Source organism: Octopus sinensis, linkage group LG10, assembly GCF_006345805.1.
Source record: "Octopus sinensis linkage group LG10, ASM634580v1, whole genome shotgun sequence".
NCBI classification, from domain to species: Eukaryota; Metazoa; Mollusca; class Cephalopoda; order Octopoda; family Octopodidae; genus Octopus; species Octopus sinensis.
This window is the reverse complement of record NC_043006.1, coordinates 82,651,104-82,673,958: the sequence shown is the minus strand read 5'-3', so window position 1 is coordinate 82,673,958 and position 22,855 is coordinate 82,651,104. Positions and strand designations below refer to the sequence as shown.

Here is a 22,855-nt window from a genome sequence, read left to right as displayed (position 1 = left end):
GTTGTTGCTTCTACTCTACAACATTAAACAGACTGACAGAGAATCGCAGTGGAAACTGTGTAATAGTTCCTCATAGACCATGGAATTTGTTCTGGCTATTGTGTTTTTACATCAAGTCATACCAAAATCAATTTTGCTTTCCATTTTTTAAAGGTTGATAAATTACAGCACCATTCCTGTATAACAGACTGGAAGAATTTCAAAGTGTTAGATGAGATGCTTAGTGGGATTTATGAGGGACCTTTGCATTTTGAGTTCTTAGGTGAATTGGTTTAACAATACCACCATCTATTCTTGAGGTGCTTTAAATTGAATTTTCTCTGTTACAAGCATTTTTTCCAGGTTCTCAATTTGAGATAATTTACCCTCTTCCTTTCTAGCTTAGGTTGGGTAGTTTGACAAGTTCCAATGGATTCAAGGACTGTATCGTGCTCCGATGGCTGCCTTGGCATGGTTTGTACAGCTGCATGCCCATCCTAATGCCAAATAGCACAAAAAGAAAAAAGAAAGGTAAAAACAAAACAGAGTTCGCTTCGTAAAGCTGAGGCGTAGAGATTGTTTTATGTTCAGGTTTCAAGAATATTTAACGAAGCAGACGAAATGAAAAGGCGGCGAGCTGGCAGAAACGTTAGCACGCCGGGCGAAATGCTTAGCGGTATTTCGTTTGCCGTTATATTCTCAGTTCAAATTCCGCCGAGGTTGACTTTGCCTTTCATCCTTTCAGGGTGGGTCGATTAAATAAGTACCAGTTACGCACTGGGGTCGATATGATCGACTCAATCCGCTTGTCTGTCCTTGTTTGTCCTCTCTGTGTTTAGCCCCTTGTGGGTAGTAAAGAAATAGGTATTTCGTCTGCCGTTACGTTCTGAGTTCAAATTCCGCCTAGGTCGACTTTGCCGTTCATCCTTTTGGGGTCGATTAAATAAGTACCAGTTACGCACTGGGGTTGATATAATCGACCTAATCCGTTTGTCTGTCCTTGTTTGTCCTCTCTGTGTTTAGTGAGTAGTAAAGAAATAGAAATGAAACAGCTCCAATTAGGATTGTAATCAGTGTGTCTTGAACTTAATTTCTTCTTCGAAAAATTCAGCATAATTCCAGTTGATAAAAAATATTGATTTATCTGTTACTAATTCATATGAATATTGGGTAGTTCTTAGGCTGAGTTAGAAACCCAGTTTAACACCACAACCTTCTCCTTGGTTGCCCTTACTCTGTTTAAACATTCAGTCCAGATGTACCAGTTTCTCCTTGTGCCAGGTTAATCCTGAATGAACAGAGCAATGCTCAAAGGCATTCAAGCCGTGAATAATTTGTCTTTATTTATATGCACTTAATATTACTTATTATTATTATTATTATTATTATTATTATTATTATTATATGAAAACTCACAGCTGCCAACATGGCTGAAAAAGATCGGTGTAAGTGTGAAGGTAGAACACCTACAAAATCACCATTGCTTGGAACTGCAAGAATTCTGTAGGCGCAAGAGTGGCTGTGTGGTAAGTAGCTTGCTTACCAACCACATGGTTTCGGGTTCAGTCCCACTAGGCAAAAGTCTTCTACTATAGCCACGGGCCGACCAAAGCCTTGTGAGTGGATTTGGTAGATGGAAACTGAAAGACGCCCATCGTGTATATATGTGTGTGTGTATGTGTGTGTGTGTGTGTTTGTGTGTCTCTGTTTGTCCCCTCCACCATCGCTTGACAACCGATGCTGGTGTGTTAACGTCGCCGTAACTTTGGCAAAAGACGATAGAATAAGTACTATGCTTGCAAAGAATAAGTCCTGGGGTTGATTTGTTGGACTAAAGCCGGTGCTCCAGCATAGCCGCAGTCAAATGACTGAAACAAGTAAAAGAATAAAAGAATAAGCTTATATTGCTGGGTATGATGGAAAGTGCCAGGTGTCCACAGCAAGCAGATTAAGGTGACACTTGTTTCCTGGTCATGCTTCAAGAACCCTGCGAAGAATTCTTGCAGTTCCAAGCACTAGTGATTTTGTAGGTGTTCTACCTTCACACTTGCACCAATCTTTTTCATCTATGTTGTTAGTTGAGTGCCGATACTTCCAAGTGCACCAATTACTATTGGTATCACGTCTACTCTCTTAATTAACCACAACCTTCATATTTCCCAATTTAAATCGTCGTAGTTGTTTATTTTTTTCTTCTTCTTTCACATTAATCTTGTTGTCGATAATCATACATGTTCTTTCTTTTTTATTCACCACAGCAATGTCCGGTTTCCTATGTCTGGTCAGGTGATTGCACTAGATCGTTACATCCCACAGGATTTTGCAGTATTTATTGTCGGTGACTCCCTCTGGGGTTTGTTCATACCACGTCTCTGCTTTTTGTAGGCCGTGATTTCCACAGAAATTATTATCATATCTATAAAAGGGAGGATGTGTGTGCGTGTGTGTGTGTACGTGATTGTAATTTATGCACATCCACAAATTAGCATGCATGTCGCTCAAATTTTAGGAGGACATTTGTCAACACCCTATCTGGGTTTTGTCAACTTATTTTTTTCCCGGGGCACCCGCGGACAGGGTAAAAATCTATTTTCGACTATTTTCAGCCATAGCTTTTAACCATAACAAATATCAGCCATTACTTTTTGATGGCGTCTAACAAAAAAAAATAAGATAAAGAAAAGTGGAAGAAGGAGGCAGAGTTTCACGGGAAACACAAAGTGAGAGATGGAGAGAGAGAGTAAGTGACTACGTTCATAAAAAAAATGTAAAATGTTTTTGCTTTTTGTTTTTGAAAGGCACACTATATTTTATAATCAGAGTATTTATACTTTCTCACACAACAATTACAATAGATTTATTTTAAATCATTTATTTATTTTAAATCATTCATCTTTCTTCCCCCTCTATCTCTCTCACACATTACATTGGGTGTGAAAGAGTTTTGTTTTTATTTTTCGCCGAGTAAAAAAGTGTTTTGTTGACAATCCATTTATTTAACAACAAAGAAACAAAGAGGTGAATAACAATTTGTCAGTGAATTACACAATATAAATGGGTACAATTTGCGAAGCTTCCGCCACACCCCACTCCGTTTCACGGACCACAAAAAGAGTTTTGATGCCAGAGTAGTTGACTCCATGCAAAAAAAACGTTTTTTTTTTCTTAATGAAAATTGTGCAAGTGTTAATCTACAAATTTAACATTTTTTCCATTCATTTCTGTTTATGAACATGTATGCGTGCACAAAACATGCAATAGGTGTAAGTACGTACGTGTGTGTATGTGTGTTCGTGTCTGTTGCCCATATATATCTATATTATATTATATATATAATATATACTATATATATCTATATTATATTATATATATAATATATACTATATATATATATATATATATATATATATATATATATATATATATATATATATATATATATATATATTATATATATATATATATATATATATATATATATATATGTATGTATGTATGTATGTATGTATAATATAACTAATTTCAACGGGTTTTGCCCAAATTTGACGTCTATATTAGTTGGTTTGAAATAAAGAACTTGATTAGCTTAATAATCGTAACTTAATCCCGGGCAAGGCCGGGTTATACTGCTAGTTATTATTATTATTATTATTATTATTATTATTATTATTATTATTATTATTATTATTATCATAATAATAATTATTATTATTATTATTATTGAGTAAGAGAGCATTTCATGCCATCAAAGTGACACAGAGATACAAATATACAAAGCCAAATATACCCATCATGGCTACCCGTCTGAAAAGGGTACACCAGGCACATGCATTACAAGCATATGTGCACGACATAGTGATCTCATGTCAAGATAAATAGCGCACAACGTTGCATGTGGAACCCAGTTAGAATTTTCTTCAGGTTGAGTAGCCCATCCTACTCAAAAGATCCCTGAATAAGGTTTGTTTAAGGATGATGGTAAAAAATCCCATGTTTCCAGGGGTGAATTATTCAAACCCCAAAGAATTCCTCTCAACACATGACTATGATGCTCCCCCACTACTTCTGCTCGCGATCAGAGATGCACATATCGTCAGCCACTAAGGGACATGCTCAACTGGCTATGGTCAAGCAACTGACAAGCAAATTTATAGTATTGAGCAGAATAATTGCTGTAGCACTTCTTTTATATCGGGACAAAATAGGATATGGGAACTACAGTGAAGGCAAAAGTGTTGCATTCGCAATTTAAAGATTGTGGCTTCGATACCCACACCAGGTGGTACATTATGTTCTTTAGTAAAACGTTTTATTTGACATTGTTTCAGTTCACTCAGCTGTAAATGATTTCCAACAATATCTGGAAAGTTAACTCTATGGCAGACTGACAACCCATTCAGAGACAATGTTGTATTTTCAGAAATATTAAATTTCTAAATATCTCATAGAGATATGTACGGTGGTGGAGCGATAGAATGGTTGTATACTGTCAATTTAACGTGACAGCAGGGGATTACACCACCGCTGTTTAGCCCTAGGAAGCATCGACGCCTCCTGATGGTTTCGACACATTTTTTCCTGTGTCCTTATATATTTACGAAGGGGAGACAAATACCCCCAGCAGCCAGGCCTGCATCTACAGACACGCATGTTTCAGGATCTTTCTCCATCATCGGTCTAGAGTAGCAGAAGCCCGCCAGCCGCAGATGAATCTTTATTATAGGCACAATGGCCCGAATGAAGAGGGGACATAATAATACAGGACATGGGGTACATATAACAAAAATACAAAAAGGATGGTATGACAATGAAATATTTATAATGAATTAAATGGAATGGCTTACAAGCCCCGCAAAGCTCGCAGTTTCATTTACAATTACAATTGTGCTATCCGGGGCGTTCATCCGTAATGTAATCCTCCTGTTCTATAACACATGGCAAACTGTCATATCGAATGTATTGCATTACGCCTACAGCTATATTTGAATACACATTTATTAATTTCATTACTGTCTCTCTTTCTACAATTGCCGCCTTTATTTGGTCATCGAATATCTTCGGGTTCAGTTTTACTCTAGTTAGATTTTTCATATTCGCTAATTTCTTCTCAATTTCTTTGTCCTTTTTGTACAACATTATAGCTTTGAGATTTCTTCCTTTTGGCCTTCATCCTTCCTTACATATTTTCAGTTGTTCTTCCATTTTTCTTTCCCATTCTTTCTCTTCCTCCCACATTGAAACTTCACTCACTTTCGTTTCTGTATCTCTCTCTTCGTGCGTTCGATCCTCTATCTCGTCGGTAGACTTCTTTTTAGCTTTTTTCTTTTTTTGTGCTTTGGGTGGTGATTCCACCCGCGTTCTCTTTCTATCCTCTTTTTCTTCTGTTCTTTCCTTTTCTTTCTCCTTCACCAACTCGTCACCACTTTCCACATTATCTGTAGTCACGATTTCCTCTTCCGCTTGCAATTCCACATTCGCCTTTTGTAACTCCTCTGTCAAAGCCTCCAGTATTATCGTTTTCTCTTGTTCTTCTATTAGCGGATACATATCCTTCATGTGGCCTCTACTTTTACATTTGTAACACACTGGGGGTCTCCCCTCCACCACGACTCTGAGACGTGTCTCGTCGGGGAACACCAACTCCTCTGGGATGTTATACAGGTCTGGCATGGTTATTTGAACCAAAGCCTGCACCGCATAACCCCACCAATTTATTTCTTTCGACTTTTCTACCTTCAGTATGTCGACGCTCTCTTTGCAGTTGAATATTATTGCCGCTACAATTCTTTCCGTGTCCAGTTCCGGTAAAATTTTACTAATCCGTATTCTCACTGCTCTTTTTCCACAATAGCTAGGTAGTAACACCCATTTTTCGGATTTCAATACTGTCGTGGCGTTTCTTTTCGCTTCGTCTTCGTTTTCAAAACGAACGTCTACTGTCGCGTATTTTCTACCTCTATTGTAGAAGGTAGTTTTTCCTTTAATTTCCTGTAGACACTTCTCGATTTCTTCCACCTCTGCTACTTCTATTCTCTTCGAAACCACACTCCACGTTCTGTACGTTATAATTCTCTTCCCAGCTTCTTTCACCTCGTCTTCAGGTGGTGTGACCCTCAGACAATCACCTTCCTTCTTGAAGCTGTCGTAGTACTTCCTCAAACTCTCCTTCTCGATAACTATTTCTTCCAACTGTAGTACGGATGAACGCCCCGGATAGCACAATTGTAATTGTAAATGAAACTGCGAGCTTTGGGGGGCTCGTAAGCCATTCCATTTAATTCATTATAAATATTTCATTGTCATACCATCCTTTTTGTCCCCTCTTCATTCGGGCCATTGTGCCTATAATAAAGATTCATCAGCGGCTGGCGGGCAGTGTTTGTGTCGGTTATTTTGTATTACGGTTATTGTGCATTGCGGTTGGAAGTTGGATTTTGTTGTTGGAAGTTGTTATGGCCCGGTGAATTGTTGGAGTTTTTGTTGGGTATGCAAGCCCAAACTTATGCGGGAGCAGCAGGCAAAGGCCTGGCTGCGAGTGAACTACAGGCCTCTATGGAGAGATTTAAACCCGGTTTCATTAAAAGACGTAACCTGACTTTATGGCAGAAGGAGTGCCGACAGGCACTCTGGCTGATCCACAAGGTGGGCAAGGCCGGCAGCGGGAATACCATCTCGATGTTCTATAGAGGGCTGGTAGAGGCAAAAAATGACAACGTCCTAGGAGGGGCTCTGGGGTTCGATGAGAACCAACTCTCCAACCTGTTTAAGAAGACTTTCAGGTCGGGGTATTTGGACAATTACCAAAAATCCCTGACCTGGCAGTGCTATAGGAATGCATTACCTGTTCGCGATAAGTTATCCAGGCACGGAATGTCAGTGCCACCGACGTGTCCAAGACCTGGGTTGGACGATGAAACCATTCAACACACTTTTGTACAATGTCGGGAGCTGTCAAGGTTGATAAGTTACGTTGAACACGTGTTGTCGCATCTGGGACGAGTACAGCTGTCGGCTGAATCTATGATAAAGATGATACCGCCAACTGGACTCTCAAAGAAAGGTAAGGCTTGTTTTTACTGTACGGTGGCAGTACTGAAAGAGTGTGTGTGGAGAACCAGAATGGAAGGTCTAGTGACAGGGTCCTTTGTCTATGACCCCGGTTTGTTAAAATACTTCAGATATCATCTGAAGAGCAAGATGAGGTTGGAGAAGAGGATCCTGCCACAGAAAGAGTATATGAAACGTTGGAAGGATGTGATGAGAAAGGTGGGTGTTAGTAACCCAGCTTAATCATCGAAGAAAGGAAAAATTAGTTGCTGGGCTTTATAGGCTGCCGGGTTCAAAATTCGAAACCGGCACTTCCCATTCCTTTTCATTTTACATATGTTATAATGTCTAATGATTTTTTTTTGCTTAAAAAAAAAAAATAAATAAATAACACGCACTAAAGTTCTCGTTATAAAGGCAAAAGTAAGCCAAGTTTTCGTTCATGTTACATTATAATTAAATTTTTATAATTTTCAAGTATCATTCGAACTCTCATAACATTCTCTGTAATTGTTTGTCTTGTAATGTCCAATTTTATGTAAAATCGCATGATCGTAATAAAGATTTCATCTGCGGCTGGCGGGCTTCTGCTACTCTAGACCGATGATGGAGAAAGATCCTGAAACATGCGTGTCTGTAGATGCAGGCCTGGCTGCTGGGGGTATTTGTCTCCCCTTCGTAAATATATAAGGACACAGGAAAAAATGTGTCGAAGCCATCAGGAGGCGTCGATGCTTCCTACTGTCACGTTAAATTGACAGTATACCACCGTTGTATTTTCACTTATTTGCAAACCTTTGAAACCAGTTTAAGCTCTCTGCCTTTATGAGTCCCAGAATTCATGACTAACCTAAGTAATAGTAAATATCGGACAAGATTATCCAGTGCATCTTTTGCCTTTGAAGGCAGTGAGGTGTTTTGGGGGTACAATTTGGTGCTATTTCTTGCAAGTTGAACGGTCACATAGAGGAGCCAGTCTTGGATCATAAAAATACTTGTTGATGCTGTTGTTAAGTCCTGGGCAACTAATGGGTAAAAAATCACAGATCCTAACAATCAAAACTCGCTTGGTTCAATATAGTGGCGAAACACACGTACTTATCTACCATGTTCCATTTCCTTTGACAAAAGAGCTTCAGAATAATAACTTGACTTGCTCAATGAAGCAGACAAATTCTTCTACACACAATTTCCTAAACTTCCTTCGAGTGGAGAAATCCCAAACTTCAAATCTTAAATTTAAAGACAGCATGCCCCCAAAATATAATGGAATGCCATGGATACAATGATAATGTATTAATGAGTAATAGTAGTGATAGAGAAGGTACAAGCAAAGAGACGAAAATTTACAAGAGCAGTAAATGCATGTGTTAAAAGTAGGAAAATTTACGAAGCCCTTAAAATTAAGAAAAATAAAGAAATATAGAATATATGAAAACTTCAAAATCAGAAAAATTTATGCAAGTTTAAATTTTGGAAATCATAGAGTCTTCAAAAGCAGAAGAACCAAAGGTAGTCTTAGAAATCAGAACAACCAACAATGATTTAAAGCACTGCAGGAATAGCAAATAGATAAGAGAAGAGTCTTAAGATGTTCGTGTTGTTCTCAATATCATTAGTTTTAAAACACATGAAAACCAGCTGATTACCATTGAAAGGTTTCTTGTAATATATTTAACGAAGAACGTGTAAAAGATAAAGGAATGAAAGAATATTACCTGTGGTATATCTCTTCAAGATCTGATGCAGATTTTGCATCTAAATTTTCTTCGGACGGTAAAATCTAAATAAGAAAACAAAATATTGAAGATAGAGATAAATAACAGAATGTTTCGCGTATTTTCAGGGTTCAGGATTTGAGATCTTTCTAGTTGTTACTTCACATGAAGAGAATCACATCTTCAAGAAAACAGACTAAATATAAAATATGAAAATTATATAACTAGATGTACTTCATGCGTATATACATATGTATATACATACACATATATAAACACTCACGCACGTATATATCTATCTATCAGGTTGAGTAAAAAGTAAGCAACGTTGTGAACCATAAAGAATTTGTACCGGATTTTTGCAGAGTTTTGCAATTGTCTGATAATACGGACACAGACTTACTCAAATGCATCAATAATTTGACACTGATATTGTTTTTCACCGTTGTTAAAATCTTCTGAAATGGAACCAACATATTCATGTTATAATCTTCTGAAGTGGAACCGCAATATTCGAGCAATTTTGCTATTCAACTTCAAAAAAGAACGTAAAGCCGCTGAAACTGCTCGCGATAACAACGAAGCGTTTGGTGAGGAAATGATAAGTGAGTGGTTAGCTCGAAAATGGTTTAAACGATTTTACAATGGAGACCTGAACCTTGAAGATCGTGAACGTAGTGGACGCCCATTAGTCATCAATGACGGTCAATTAAAGACCGTCATTGAGAAAAATTCATGCAAAACCACTCGAGAACTGGAAAAAGTACTTCAAGTTAGCCAGAAAACTTCCTGCAACCATTTGCATGCGATCAGAAAATCAAAAAAGCTCGACAAATGGGTAGCACACGATTTGAAAGAAAATTAGAAAAGGCGCAGATATGGAATTTGCTTGTCGCTTCTTCTCCGTTACCAGACCAATCCATTTCTCGACCGTATTGTAACTTGCGATGAAAAGTGGATTCCTTATAATAATAAAAAAAACGTTCTTCGCAATGGTTGGGCCAAAATGAAGCACCAAAAACCTTCCCTAAACCCGAGTTCTCCGAAAAGAAGGTTATGATGACTGTTTGGTGGTGTACTGCTGGACTCATCCACTATAACTTCTTAAAACCCGGAAAAACCATTATTGTAGAAACATATTGCCATGAATTGGCAAAATTAACTAAAATCTGCTACTCCTCCGTCCCAGACTGGTCAGCAGAAGAGGGTCAATCATTCCAACAATGCTCGACCACACATTTTACTAATGATGCTCCAGAAGTTGATGGTACTTGGCTACGAATATTTTCCCACCCAGCTTATTCACCAGACATTTCTCCTACTGACTACCACTTTTTTCAAGCACCTTGATGGTTTCCTGCGAGAGAAGTTAAAAAATGAAACCGATGCCGAAAGTGCGTTCAAGGAATTCATCAGCTCTGGATAAACAAACTTGTAACTCGTTAGCAAAAATGTATTAATTGTAATGGTACTTACTTTGATGAATAAATTTTCCGCATTGTAGAAATGTATTGTGACGAATTTCATGTATATATATATATATATATATAATATATATATATATATATATATATATACTTTATAATTAGGGTTCAGCAAAGATTTGCTCTACCACATACTGAAGTTTAGAATAGCAGCCAAAAGATCTTAGCTATTTCTTCTACTTTAGTTCATTTAGCTATTTCTTCTACTTTTGGTTCATTTTGCCAATTTTTAAAGTAGAAGAAATAGCTAAGTTTTTAAGTAGAAGAAATAGCTAAGATTTTTTTACTGCTATTTCTAAACTTCGGTATGTGGTGAAGCAAATCTTTGCTGAACCCTAATTATAAAGTATTACTTAAGTTTACCGTGAAATGGTCCTTTTTCATGCCGAATTCTACTTGGTGAAATTATTGATTACTTCTTAATTAATTAATTTTACCCTTTGTTATTATATATATATATATATATATATATATATATATTATATATATATATAATATATATATAATATATATATATATATATATATATATATATATATATATATATATATATAATAAATATTAGGGAATACATCCAAATTTACAGGGAAAAAATCAGATTTAGGATTAATCCAATTTTATAGTAAAATATTATATAATATTAATTAGAGACAAAACCACTATTTTGCAAAACAAACAAGGAAAAACTTAATCAATACATAAAATTTTAATAAAAAGTAAAAAAACCGCCACTACAATTGTTTCATGTCTTGAACGACAATCTTCAGGTGGATTTCCGATTGGGTTCAATTAATTCGAAAGTGGTGCTCCAGCATGGCTGCAGTCAAATGACTGGTGGGGTTTCAAAGGTTTTATCTATGGTAAGTTATTCTCACACAATGAAACCCTTGATTCCGATGAGTCCGGCCACCAACTGGAAAAACTGTGTGGTCTCATATGTATCGTTCAGGTTTTGTCCCATCGAACCAAGCGTTTTTTTTCAAAAAAACACGAAGCCAACCATGAAAGCAAGATGGTATATCATCAGCTGGAGGTGAAACTCGACCAAAAACAACGAGGTGCGAAAAGTGTATAAAAATACACATTTACCGTTCAATTACCAGTTAATAATTACCGCAGCGATTGCAAGCTAACCAGCGATAAAAGAGAAAAATCACTTTGCAGACGCATGTACAATAATGTACACACGCTTGGTTCGATGGGACAAAACCTGAACGATACATATGAGACCACACAGTTTTTCCAGTTGGTGGCCGGACTCATCGGAATCAAGGGTTTCATTGTGTGAGAATAACTTACCATAGATAAAACCTTTGAAACCCCACCAGTCATTTGACTGCAGCCATGCTGGAGCACCACTTTCGAATTAATTGAACCCAATCGGAAATCCACCTGAAGATTGTCGTTCAAGACATGAAACAATTGTAGTGGCGGTTTTTTTACTTTTTATTAAAATTTTATGTATTGATTAAGTCTTTCCTTGTTTGTTTTGCAAAATAGTGGTTTTGTCTCTAATTAATATATATATATTATATATATATATATATATATAATATATATTGATGGTGATGGTAAGACAACAAAGGAATAAAAGAGACCTCAATATTATGTAAATAGAGGAATTTATCTGTAAATATATTATGCGACAATTATTCGGTTTGAATTAATATATATATCTTGTTAATTTTTCAAAATTTTCCATACACCCATTTTCATTAAAATGTACCTTCAATTTAGCATTCTGCCTTTTTATAATTCTTCCTTGCCTATCATTTCTCGACGTACGATCAACACAACACCACCATTTATTGATTTATATATATATATATATATATATAATCCGTTCCGTCTGTCTGTCTGTTTGAGCGTTTATAACTCGAGTATTGTTCATCCAATCGCGCTGAAATTTTAAACAACGATACATGAGAGAGATGGGCGTTCCGTAATCTAAAACGATTTTCAAAATCGTTATTTTCAAAGTAAGAATCGCTATTTTTGTAATCCTGTTTGTTCCGCCATTAAAACAATCAGTTGCTCAGACAGCCAGCCTATACCAATTGAAAAAACTGCATTATTTTTGGGATGAATCAATATATGTACACACCACACACACACACACACACACACACACACACGTCCATTTCATATAGACGCACATACATCTTTCACTTTCTTTCTCGGTTTATCTTTCAATTTCTGCTCTCTTGAAATAAAATTTTTACGGATACAACTGCTTACAAAAATAGGGATTAATGTATAATTTCTTTCTATGTTGATATTTGTTTTTGTTTACAATATTGGGAAAAATATGTCACCAAAGAAAAGACGTAATCTCTCCAGAAACAAGTATAAAGCAAGGAGGATTGTAGAAAACCGAAGGCGAGAGTCTGTAGAGAAAAGCTAGATGAGATTTTGTCAAGATCAGCAAAAGCATGTTGCAGCACTTAATGCTGGATCAATAAATCAATGTTTTAATGATTAGACGGAGGCCCAATAGAATAGCTCTCAGAAACAGACTACGTATCAATTCGTTCTTCACGGCTCCTGAAGCTGTTTTCAGATATGATCTATCCCATTCTTATAAAAATAATAACTCTGTCCAAATTGGTGTGCTAAACACAAAATGTCTAATCTGCAGAGCTTTAAAATTTTCAAATGAAACAAATATGTGCTGCTCAGGCGGTCAGGTAACATTGCCAGCACTACCAGCTCCTTCTCAACCTCTTGTGGATCTTATAGAAGGCATTTCTATCCAGTCAATATCCATCTAAACAATATCAGACAATACAACTCTGCAAATGACATCGTTTGGTGCATCTAAGAAGATAGTTAAAAAACTTGAATTTATGACGACTTCAGAGATCAAGGGCAGATCTATCACCTCATTGGTTCCCTGTTACCCACAAATGAACAACCACAGTTCCTCCAAATTTAATTTATGAGTGATGTAGGACAACAAACCCGAAGGAGGTGTCAATATTTCAGATGATAGGTCGTGTTAGACACAGTGCCGACTGCTGCAAAAGAGAATATATCCACTGGCATCTTCTCGGTGCGTTCAAAAATCTCATAATCCCCACAGATTAGGGCCTGAAATACTCCAAACACACGCATAGGATGTGGCTTAGACGAATTAGCCCATCATTTACTGCACAAATGTTTTGTTGTCAATGCTGCACATTCCCATATCACTTGTTTCAGTATAACTGTAATATATTATATACAAACTATAACATTTTAATCCTGAGCAACATCGGGTGTCTCTGCTAGTATATATGTATATATATATATATATATATATATAATAATAAATATTAGGGAATAAATCCAAATTTACAGGGAAAAAATCAGATTTAGGATTAAATCCAATTTTATAGTAAAATATTATATAATATTAATTAGAGACAAAACCATTATTTTGCAAAACAAACAAGGAAAGACTTAATCAATACATAAAATTTTAATAAAAAGTTAAAAAAACCGCCACTACAATTGTTTCTTGTCCTGATCGACAATCTTCAGGTGGACTTCCAATCTAAAATATCAATATTTTAAAATATAAAAAATAATAATTTTAAAATAATTAAAGTATATAAATATATAATCTATATATAACCTATATATAATCCATATATAATCAATATATAAACAATATATAAACTAAAATAAACCTATCAACAATTAAATATAAAACAAAATAAAAATAAACTATATATACACCCATACACATATAACTAATTATATATAACCATATCTAAATACATACACTAAATCACACACCTATATATATATATCCCTATACATACACATAAAAACGTCTAGGCAACGATAAATAAATAAAATAGCCAAATACTTCAACACAATACTTATTCATACTCTCTCACACACACATACAACCCACATTCATAAACAATATACGTATACCCGCTCACACATACATATACAAACATACAGAACTCGATATATACACCAATACATTCACACCCACAACTATACAGATAAATAAATTACGCAAATAATCCCACACACACACACACACACCCATTCACACATACATAAACACTCAAAAGCAAAATAAATAATTCTTTGCACATGTTGATCGAACGTTTTTTTTTAAATAGTGGTTTTGTCTCTAATTAATATTATATATATATATATATATATATATATATATATATTATGGCTGCCCCTCGTTATCGAGTATGGCCATTGCACGAAGCTTAACTGTTACTGGTGCTGTGATCGAATGTGACTTATTAGCCCAGCCAAAGATCTACAATGTCTTGTACAAAATTGGCAACTAAAACCTTTACTGGTAATAGCCGACTGTAGTTGTAACTGGACTTCATGTACCTTTGCATGTCGTTTAATTCCTCCTGCCGAATTACACTCTCTTCCACATGCCTGGCAGATATGATTAGTATGGTGTGTTACACCACCACCAGTGGCCAGGTTGTCACTCATCTGTCTCGTTTTATGACTACGAAGATGACTCTTGAGTCCAGCTTTACTGAGGCAGGGTCTTGCACAGACATTGCATGTCAGCATGAAAGGAAGACACTTCCCTTCTGGAAGTGTAACAGCGATGCCCTTCCTGACATCCCTCCTTACTTTCTCATGTGCAACTCGAGATTTCTCAAAGTGGTTGTCCCCTCATGCACAATCCTTCTCCACCTGCTACGATCAATAGCTATGCCTTCCCATGTGTCAGGAGAGATGCAAGCATCTCTTAAGGAAGCCTTCAGCAAGTCCTTATACCTCTTTTTTGGTTTATGTGGAGTTCGTTCTCCTTTAGCTAACTCTCCATAAAAGAATTGTTTTGGCATCCTTGAATCCTTCATCCTGACCAGATGACCACTCCATCTGAGCGTTTGCTTTAACACAAGAGCTTCTATACTTTCACACCGAGAGCCTTCCGATATTTCAAGATCACTGATGCGGTCCTTCCACTTAATGCCATAGATCCATCTGAGGCACATCTGATGGAAACGTTCATGTTGTTTAAGGTGGTATCGATATGTGACCCACGTCTCGCAAGCATAGAGAAGAGAAGGGAGCACACATGCCTTGTACACCTTTATCTTTGTCTTTCTGCATATGTCTCGCCGACTTCAGAGGCGCTTTTCTAGCCTTCCGAAAGCAACACTTGCTTTCCTAATTCTATATGGAATTTCATTATCCAAATTGCCATATCTATTAATAGTGCTTCCCAGGTAGACAAACTGATCAACTACATCAAGTCGTTTACCATACACATAGATATTTGGTACACTATACTGCTTACCAGGGTCAGGTTGATGCATGACAACAGTTTTCTTGAGATTGACTGTCAATCCTAAGACAGTGCAAGCATCAGAGAATGCATTCAAAATGTGTTGCATATCAATCTCTGTGTGTGCTACTAGCTCACAATCATCTGCATACAAAAGGTCTCTTATGATAGAGGTAAATACCTTTGTTTTTGCAGCAAGGCGCCTGATATTAAATATGCTGCCAGAAGTTCGATAATGAACGTAAACACCGTATCTGCAGTTTCTGAATGCAATACAGAACACCTTCGCGAAATATATGGAAAATAGGGTCGGTGCCAGAATATCCCTCTGTTTCACTCCATTTTGTATTGAAATGGGCTCCGACATTTTCCCCCTAACATGCCTTCATGAAAAGACCGAACCAAAGCAAGGAACTTTTCAGGACACCCAAGTTTCTGGAGGACTTTCCACAATGCTTTTCTATTGATGGTATCAAAGGCTTTTGTCAGATCGACAAAAACCTGATACAAATCCAGACCCTGTTTCACACACTTTTCCTGAAGCTGTCTAGCTGAAAAGATCATATCAGCAGTGCCACGTCCCACACGAAATCCAGATTGACTTTCTGGAAGAACACAATCTGCAATGTATTTCAGCAGATGATCCAGAAGTATCCTGCATAAAACCTTTCCTACAGCAGACAGCAATGATACTCCCCTATAATTACCACAATCATTCCTGTTGCCCTTTCTCTTATACAGGACCACCATTACTGCATCTCTCCAGTCCTCAGGTACAGATTCACTAGCCCATATATATATGTATATATATATATATATATATATATATATATATATATATAATGAGTGTATTTTTACCTTGTTAACAATTAACACGGAAAAAATAATATTTGCAATCTTCTCCTCAGGAGAAGATTGCATTGTTTATACCATTTATTCTTTTGAATAGTATCAGTGGAAGTTTCGAAACATGTGTCGAAAGTAAAAATATTTGATTACACCTGCGTTAAACTCCATTTATTTATTCATATATATATATATATATATATTATAGGAAAATTAAATTATAGGAAAAATAAATAAGTAAATGAGTGGAAATCGAACTGGTGAGTGTGTTAATTAATAAGGCATTAAAACAGAATGGCTCTCCCAGACACAATGATATATATATATATATATATATATAATATATATATATATATATATATATAAATGAGTGTATTTTTACCTTGTTAACAATTAACACGGAAAAAATAAATATTTGCAATCTTCTCCTCAGGAGAAGATTGCATTGTTTATACCATTTATTCTTTTGAATAGTATCAGTGGAAGTTTCGAAACATGTGTCGAAAGTAAAAATATTTGATTACACCTGCGTTAAACTCCATTTATTTATTCATATATATATATATATATATTATAGGAAAATTAAATTATAGGAAAAATAAATAAGTAAATGAGTGGAAATCGAACTGGTGAGTGTGTTAATTAATAAGGCATTAAAACAGAATGGCTCTCCCAGACACAATGATATATATATATATATATATATATATATATATATATATATATATATATATATCATTGTGTCTGGGGAGAGCCATTCTGTTTTAATGCCTTATTAATTAACACACTCACCAGTTCGATTTCCACTCATTTACTTATTTATTTTTCCTATAATGTTCGTTGCTTCTTGCAACCTTTTCAATAGTCGTTGACTCTGTCCGTTATCGAAGCTGGGTTATTTTTGTATGTTTGTTTGTGCTCACATTTGTGCTATATATTCGCTCTTCTCTTCAGAGTTATTTTATTATTGCTTTTATATTATGTCAATTGTTTGGGAACATTTCATTTTAGTGTTTAGAATCCAACGCTCTGACCACTAAGCCATATACCTTTACATCTTACTCGTTACTCTTCTGTTATTTAGCTCACACTCTATTTTTACATATATATTTCTTTACTACCCACAAGGAGCTAAACACAGAGGGGACAAACAATGACAGACAAAGGGATTAAGTCGATTACATCGACCCCAGTGCGTAACTGGTACTTAATTAGTCGACCCCGAAAGGATGAAAGGCAAAGTCGACCTCGGCGGAATTTGAACTCGAAACGTATCGACAAACGAAATACGGCTAGGCATTTCGCCCGGCGTGCTAACGTTTCTGCCAGCTCGCCGCCTTATTTTTACATATATGTCTTGAGTGTGTATACGTGTGTGTGTGAGTGTGTGTGTGTGTGTGTGTGTGTGTGTGTGTGTGTGTGGTGTGTGTGTGTGTTGTGTGTGTGTGTGTGTGTGTATGTAAGAGGGTATTGTAGTACGCTGGAAGCATTGTGTATTGTCTGTGAAATGTAACATATCTAGAATGCCACAACAATGCTGAGTGTACTATGATAACTGTTATAAATAGTTTAATTATTCATAATCTAATATAATATTTCGGAATATAAAAGTTCCTTCTTCAGATATTGCTAGGAAGTAATGGAATTACTGTTATAGCCGGTTTTCTAAGTCTGTCGGAAGCGTTCCTGTAGTGGTCTCACGAAGTTCCTTCCGAAATTCCTCATGAGAAGTGCGTGAGGGTAGTCATATCTTGAGCTTATTTGTGTTGACATATCCGTAGCGCTGCTCCCAAGCTATGTATCATACGTGCATTTTTTTATATAATGTTTTGTTACTTGAGCATGTTACCATCGTGCGTGCAGAGTGTCGATGTTGTTAAATCACTGCTTAGGGTGATTACCGCACCCTAAGCAGGTAATGGCATAAATTAGTTTTTCCGAGGTACATGTACATATATATATATATATATATATATATATATATACGCAGTGAAGCTATACAATAGCGTCGTATTTATTACGATCGCTATTTTCCAGTAAATATCGGTACTTCGTTGTACCATTTATTTACTTTTATATATATATATATATATATACATTACTTTGATACTTTGATAGGTTTCGGCCAGTATTGGCCCAGGCCAAGTCTAACTTAATAACACCACCTGGTGAAGTCATTTAAATCAGGAATCAGACATGGCCCACTCTAGTTGAGAGTTATTGCTTACGGAGACATATCCGGGTGTAGGAGGATTTCTTGAAGGAACTTGTCCAATGACTTCTTGAAATTTACGGGGTCTGTTTCTGCGTTGATGTGTTTTGGTGTATTGTTAAAGAGAACAGAGCCAGTAGAGGTGAAGTAATGGTGCCGTATTGTTGCTATGAGATGCCAGAGTGATGTATGTGGTGGGCGGATAGCACGGGCCTAAGTGTTCGGTGTATCTTAAAGATGATGCCAACATCATTTGGGCAATGCTAATGGAATATTTTCCACATCATGCAGATGATGTAGCGCTCACGGTAGCGTTGGAGAGAATAAAACTTGAGCTTTTCCAGTCGACACCAATAGTCAAGGCCTGTCATGCCAGCTATATGTTTTGTAATTATCTTTGAGGTGTTTCAACTTTCATGATACATTGTTTCGTGTGGGGAGACGACTGTGGGCAACAGTATTCAAGGTGGGATCGGGTAAAAGTGAAGAAAAAAAGGATAATTTTGTGGATATCTCTCGACTGGAAAGTTCTGAGAAACCAGGAACACATTTTGTGGGACATGTCAATGTTGTTGTGTATATGAGCAGCACAGCTTATGTTATTGTCCAGAATTACTCCCAAGTCTGATGTTGCTGGATATCATGAGAGTTTCACCTGAAGGAAGGTTATGGGAGTTTCAGAGTATCCACTTCTCCGAAATATATATATATATATATATATATATATATATATATATATATATATATATACACCATATATATATATGAATATATGTATATATGTATATATATATATATATATATGGTATATATGTATATATATGGTGTGTATATATATATATATACCATACATACATACATACATACATACATACATACATACATACATACATACATACATACATACATACATACATATAAGAGGACATAATAGATGTCCACTAAGTGGACATCTATTATGCTAGATGTAAACCCCATATATTCTGACCACTAAGAAAAAATTGTTCTCAAGAAAATTCAGCAATTTTTCTGAATCTTCAGATTTTTCAATATGCTAGGTCACTGGTTTTAGATTGATATTAATCAACTTAATATTCAGTTTATCACCCTTATTATTTAATTTTAAATTTAAATAACCATGTTCTCTAACCGGCAAAATTCACTGCAGAGAATTATCTTCTGCAGAATTATTTCCAGTATTTTGACGCACCAAAACGAAGACTTTTGAAATATAATCCTAAATGTAATCGGTAGAACTATATGCATGTTCAATCTTATGCGGACGTCTCGTGTACAGTTCTGTAAATTATATTTTGTTATGACGATCACACTGATGAATTGCGGACATTTACGTAAGTATTACGTAAGTAGTAACAATGAAACAATGAAGATATACTACTAGCCATAGATGAGGTGGACGCAAACTCAACTACTGGGTCTGATGGTTTCCCAGCAATCCTCCTCAAATCAGGTAAGTGTGCCCTGGTAGAACCCCTCCAGATTCTCTTCCAAGGCTTTTATGCAAATGGCAGATTGCCAAGCAAGCTGAAGGAGGGAATAATATGCCCAATCCATAAAGAGGGAAGCAGAGCAGATGCCAAAAACTATAGGCCTATCTCTCTGACTTCACACATCAGCAAAGTCATGGAACGGATAGTCAGAGGGAAACTAATCGCATTCCTTGAAGAAAATAACTTCGACCAGGTAGGAGCTGCCTAACCCAGCTCTTACAACATTATGACTAGGTGCTGAGGCAGTTACTCAACGACTCAAATGTGAACGTAATATACGTTGATTTTGCAAAAGCTTTTGACAAAGTGGATCATGGTATGATATGCCACCAACTGCGTGACCTTGGCATAGCTGGAAAACTTGGAGAGTGGATACATGACTTCGTAAAAAATAGAAGTCAGGCAGTAGTGGGCAATGGAGCCACTTCAATGAAAACACAAATAGTGAGCGGTGTTCAACAGGGCACTGTCTTGGGACCACTGCTTTTCATAGTGGCCCTCTCAGATATGCCCTCAACTACCCGGATAGCCACCCTTGCTAGCTACGCAGACGATACGAAAGTCTCGCAGAAAATGCAGAACCCCAGCGATATTGCACATCTGCAAGAGTTGGACTCAATTTACAGATGGGCTGAGGATAATGATATGCAGTATAAAGCTGAAAAATTCCAAGCCCTGCGCTACCAGCATCCAAAACTGAATAGTAAAATCCCAGAGTACACTGGTCCACATGAGTTTACAATCCCAGTGCCTAAATCAGTGAGGGATCTGGGCATCAACATGAATGATGATACCTCTTTCCAAGTGCACATTACTAGGATGGCGACAAAATGCAGACGACTGGCTGGATGGATCCTAAGAACATTCAGAACCAAAGATAAGAAAACCATGATGGTCCTCTGGCGGACATTCGTCCTCAGCCGCCTGGATTACTGCTCACAGCTATGGTCACCCACCAGTGTGAGATTAACAGCTGACCTTGAAGCAATCAAGAGAAGATTCACAAAGAAGATCGTCTCTTTCCAACAGCTCAGATACTGGGAAAGGTTGAAACAGCTAAGACTCTACTCCCTGGAGCGAAGACGGAAGAGGTGTGCAGTAATATACATCTGGAAGATCCTGGAAGGAATTGCGCCAAATTTTGGCATTGAAAGCTACACCAATGCCAGAATTGGTCGATACTGCATAGTGCCAAAGATCTCAGCAATGTCATCGCGCCTCAGGACCAGTTACTGCACAGAAGCCCTACAGCTTTTTTATATTCTCCCAAAGAGCCTGGGGACCCTGCACAAGGTAGATGTAGGCGTTTTTAAATCAAGGCTGGACCTCTTCATGTCGAGACTCCCAGATGAACCGACCTCACGGCAAGAGGTGCAAATGAGGGTAGCTACATCAAACTCTATTCTTCACCAAGTGCCACATATTGGAGGAGGCTCTCAGTAATAAGAGTGTAGCAGTGTGCATCAGAATGTCCAGAGCTCTGAGCTGAAACTACAAAACATATATATATGTTGTTGGCATCCTTTTGTCTCGGGAAACAATGGAGTTACGCATAAACTAATCCAGTCTGGTTTTTACATTTCATGTCCTCTCCAGTCTTGCGCAGGCCTGGACTAGATGTAAGAAAATCCTGGGTAGCCCAATCGTCAAGATTCCTCTCTCGACCTTGCTGACGTAGTCCAAAGGAGTGCAGAGCATTACGTTTGGCACCAGCTTGGTTGCAGGAGCTGCCGGAAGAGTTTCAAGCCGAACACTAAACCACCTACGGGGCTCCACTCCGGATTTCTTTGAAGGTCGTCTCCTTTCCATAACCCTGGATAGGGTCCTATACCGGGTACTGTCAGCCGGAGCCAGCTGAGCCCGGGACTTGTGTCAGGCAGGGTCGTTACTCCCTGAAGTAGTGAAGAAAATCGCTACCCACTACCTATATATATGTGGTGGTATATATATATATATACATATGGTATTTACATATATATATATAATATGGTATTTATATATATATATGGATATATATATGGTATATATATATATATATATATATATATGGTATATATATATATATATATATATATATATATATATATATATATATATATATATATATATATATATATAGTTCAAATCTACCGAAAACAAAAGACAAAGACAGGTGCAGGAACAACAAACAAGAATGTGTATTAATTTAACGCTCGTGAAGAATGGAAAAGACTTTTACGTTTCGAGCCTATGCTCTTTGACAGAAAGGATTATGAGGTAAGAGAGAGAGGGGGGGGAGAGAATGAGAAAACAAACGGAGAGAGAAAAAATGAATAGAGATTAACGGTTTAATATTATGAAATGTCCGGAAGAAAGTGACAGAAAGGATTAAATGGGAGAATGAAAAAAAAAGGATAAAGAAAAGAAATGTGTGCGTGTGTATATGTGTGTGTGTGAATATATATATATACACACACATATACACACGTATGTATGTATGTATGTATGTATGTATGTATGTATGTATGTATGAGTATATCAGGTCACTTTCGAGTGCTACTGGTGACATGTAACCCAGTACAACCAGTTGCATGGTCGGGTCGTTGGTGACTAAACCGGCAACACCACCAAGCTTGCTTGGTGAGGAGGGTGTTTATTGGACACCCTGCGGGATGAAAAACAAAACCCGTCAAAGGGCGGAGGAACTCTTGAGAGTCAACGGCCATCCAATAAATGTCTTATGGCTGTATCATGCGCGAGGACATAGAATTAATCGAACTGAATACCCGATCGCGCGGTTAAACCAT

General features: G+C 36.9%; 1 protein-coding gene across 2 annotated transcripts in view; it reads right to left on the bottom strand.

The window, feature by feature from the left end:
- LOC118765189 (methyltransferase-like protein 24) overlaps positions 1–22,855 on the bottom strand; it is a 46,588-nt gene that overhangs the window by 19,652 nt on the left and 4,081 nt on the right. For both annotated transcript variants that reach the window (XM_036506864.1, XM_036506865.1), the window contains exon 2: positions 8,745–8,809. In XM_036506864.1, coding sequence (XP_036362757.1) covers positions 8,745–8,809 — 65 coding nt within the window. The remainder of the gene's footprint in view (positions 1–8,744; positions 8,810–22,855) is intronic.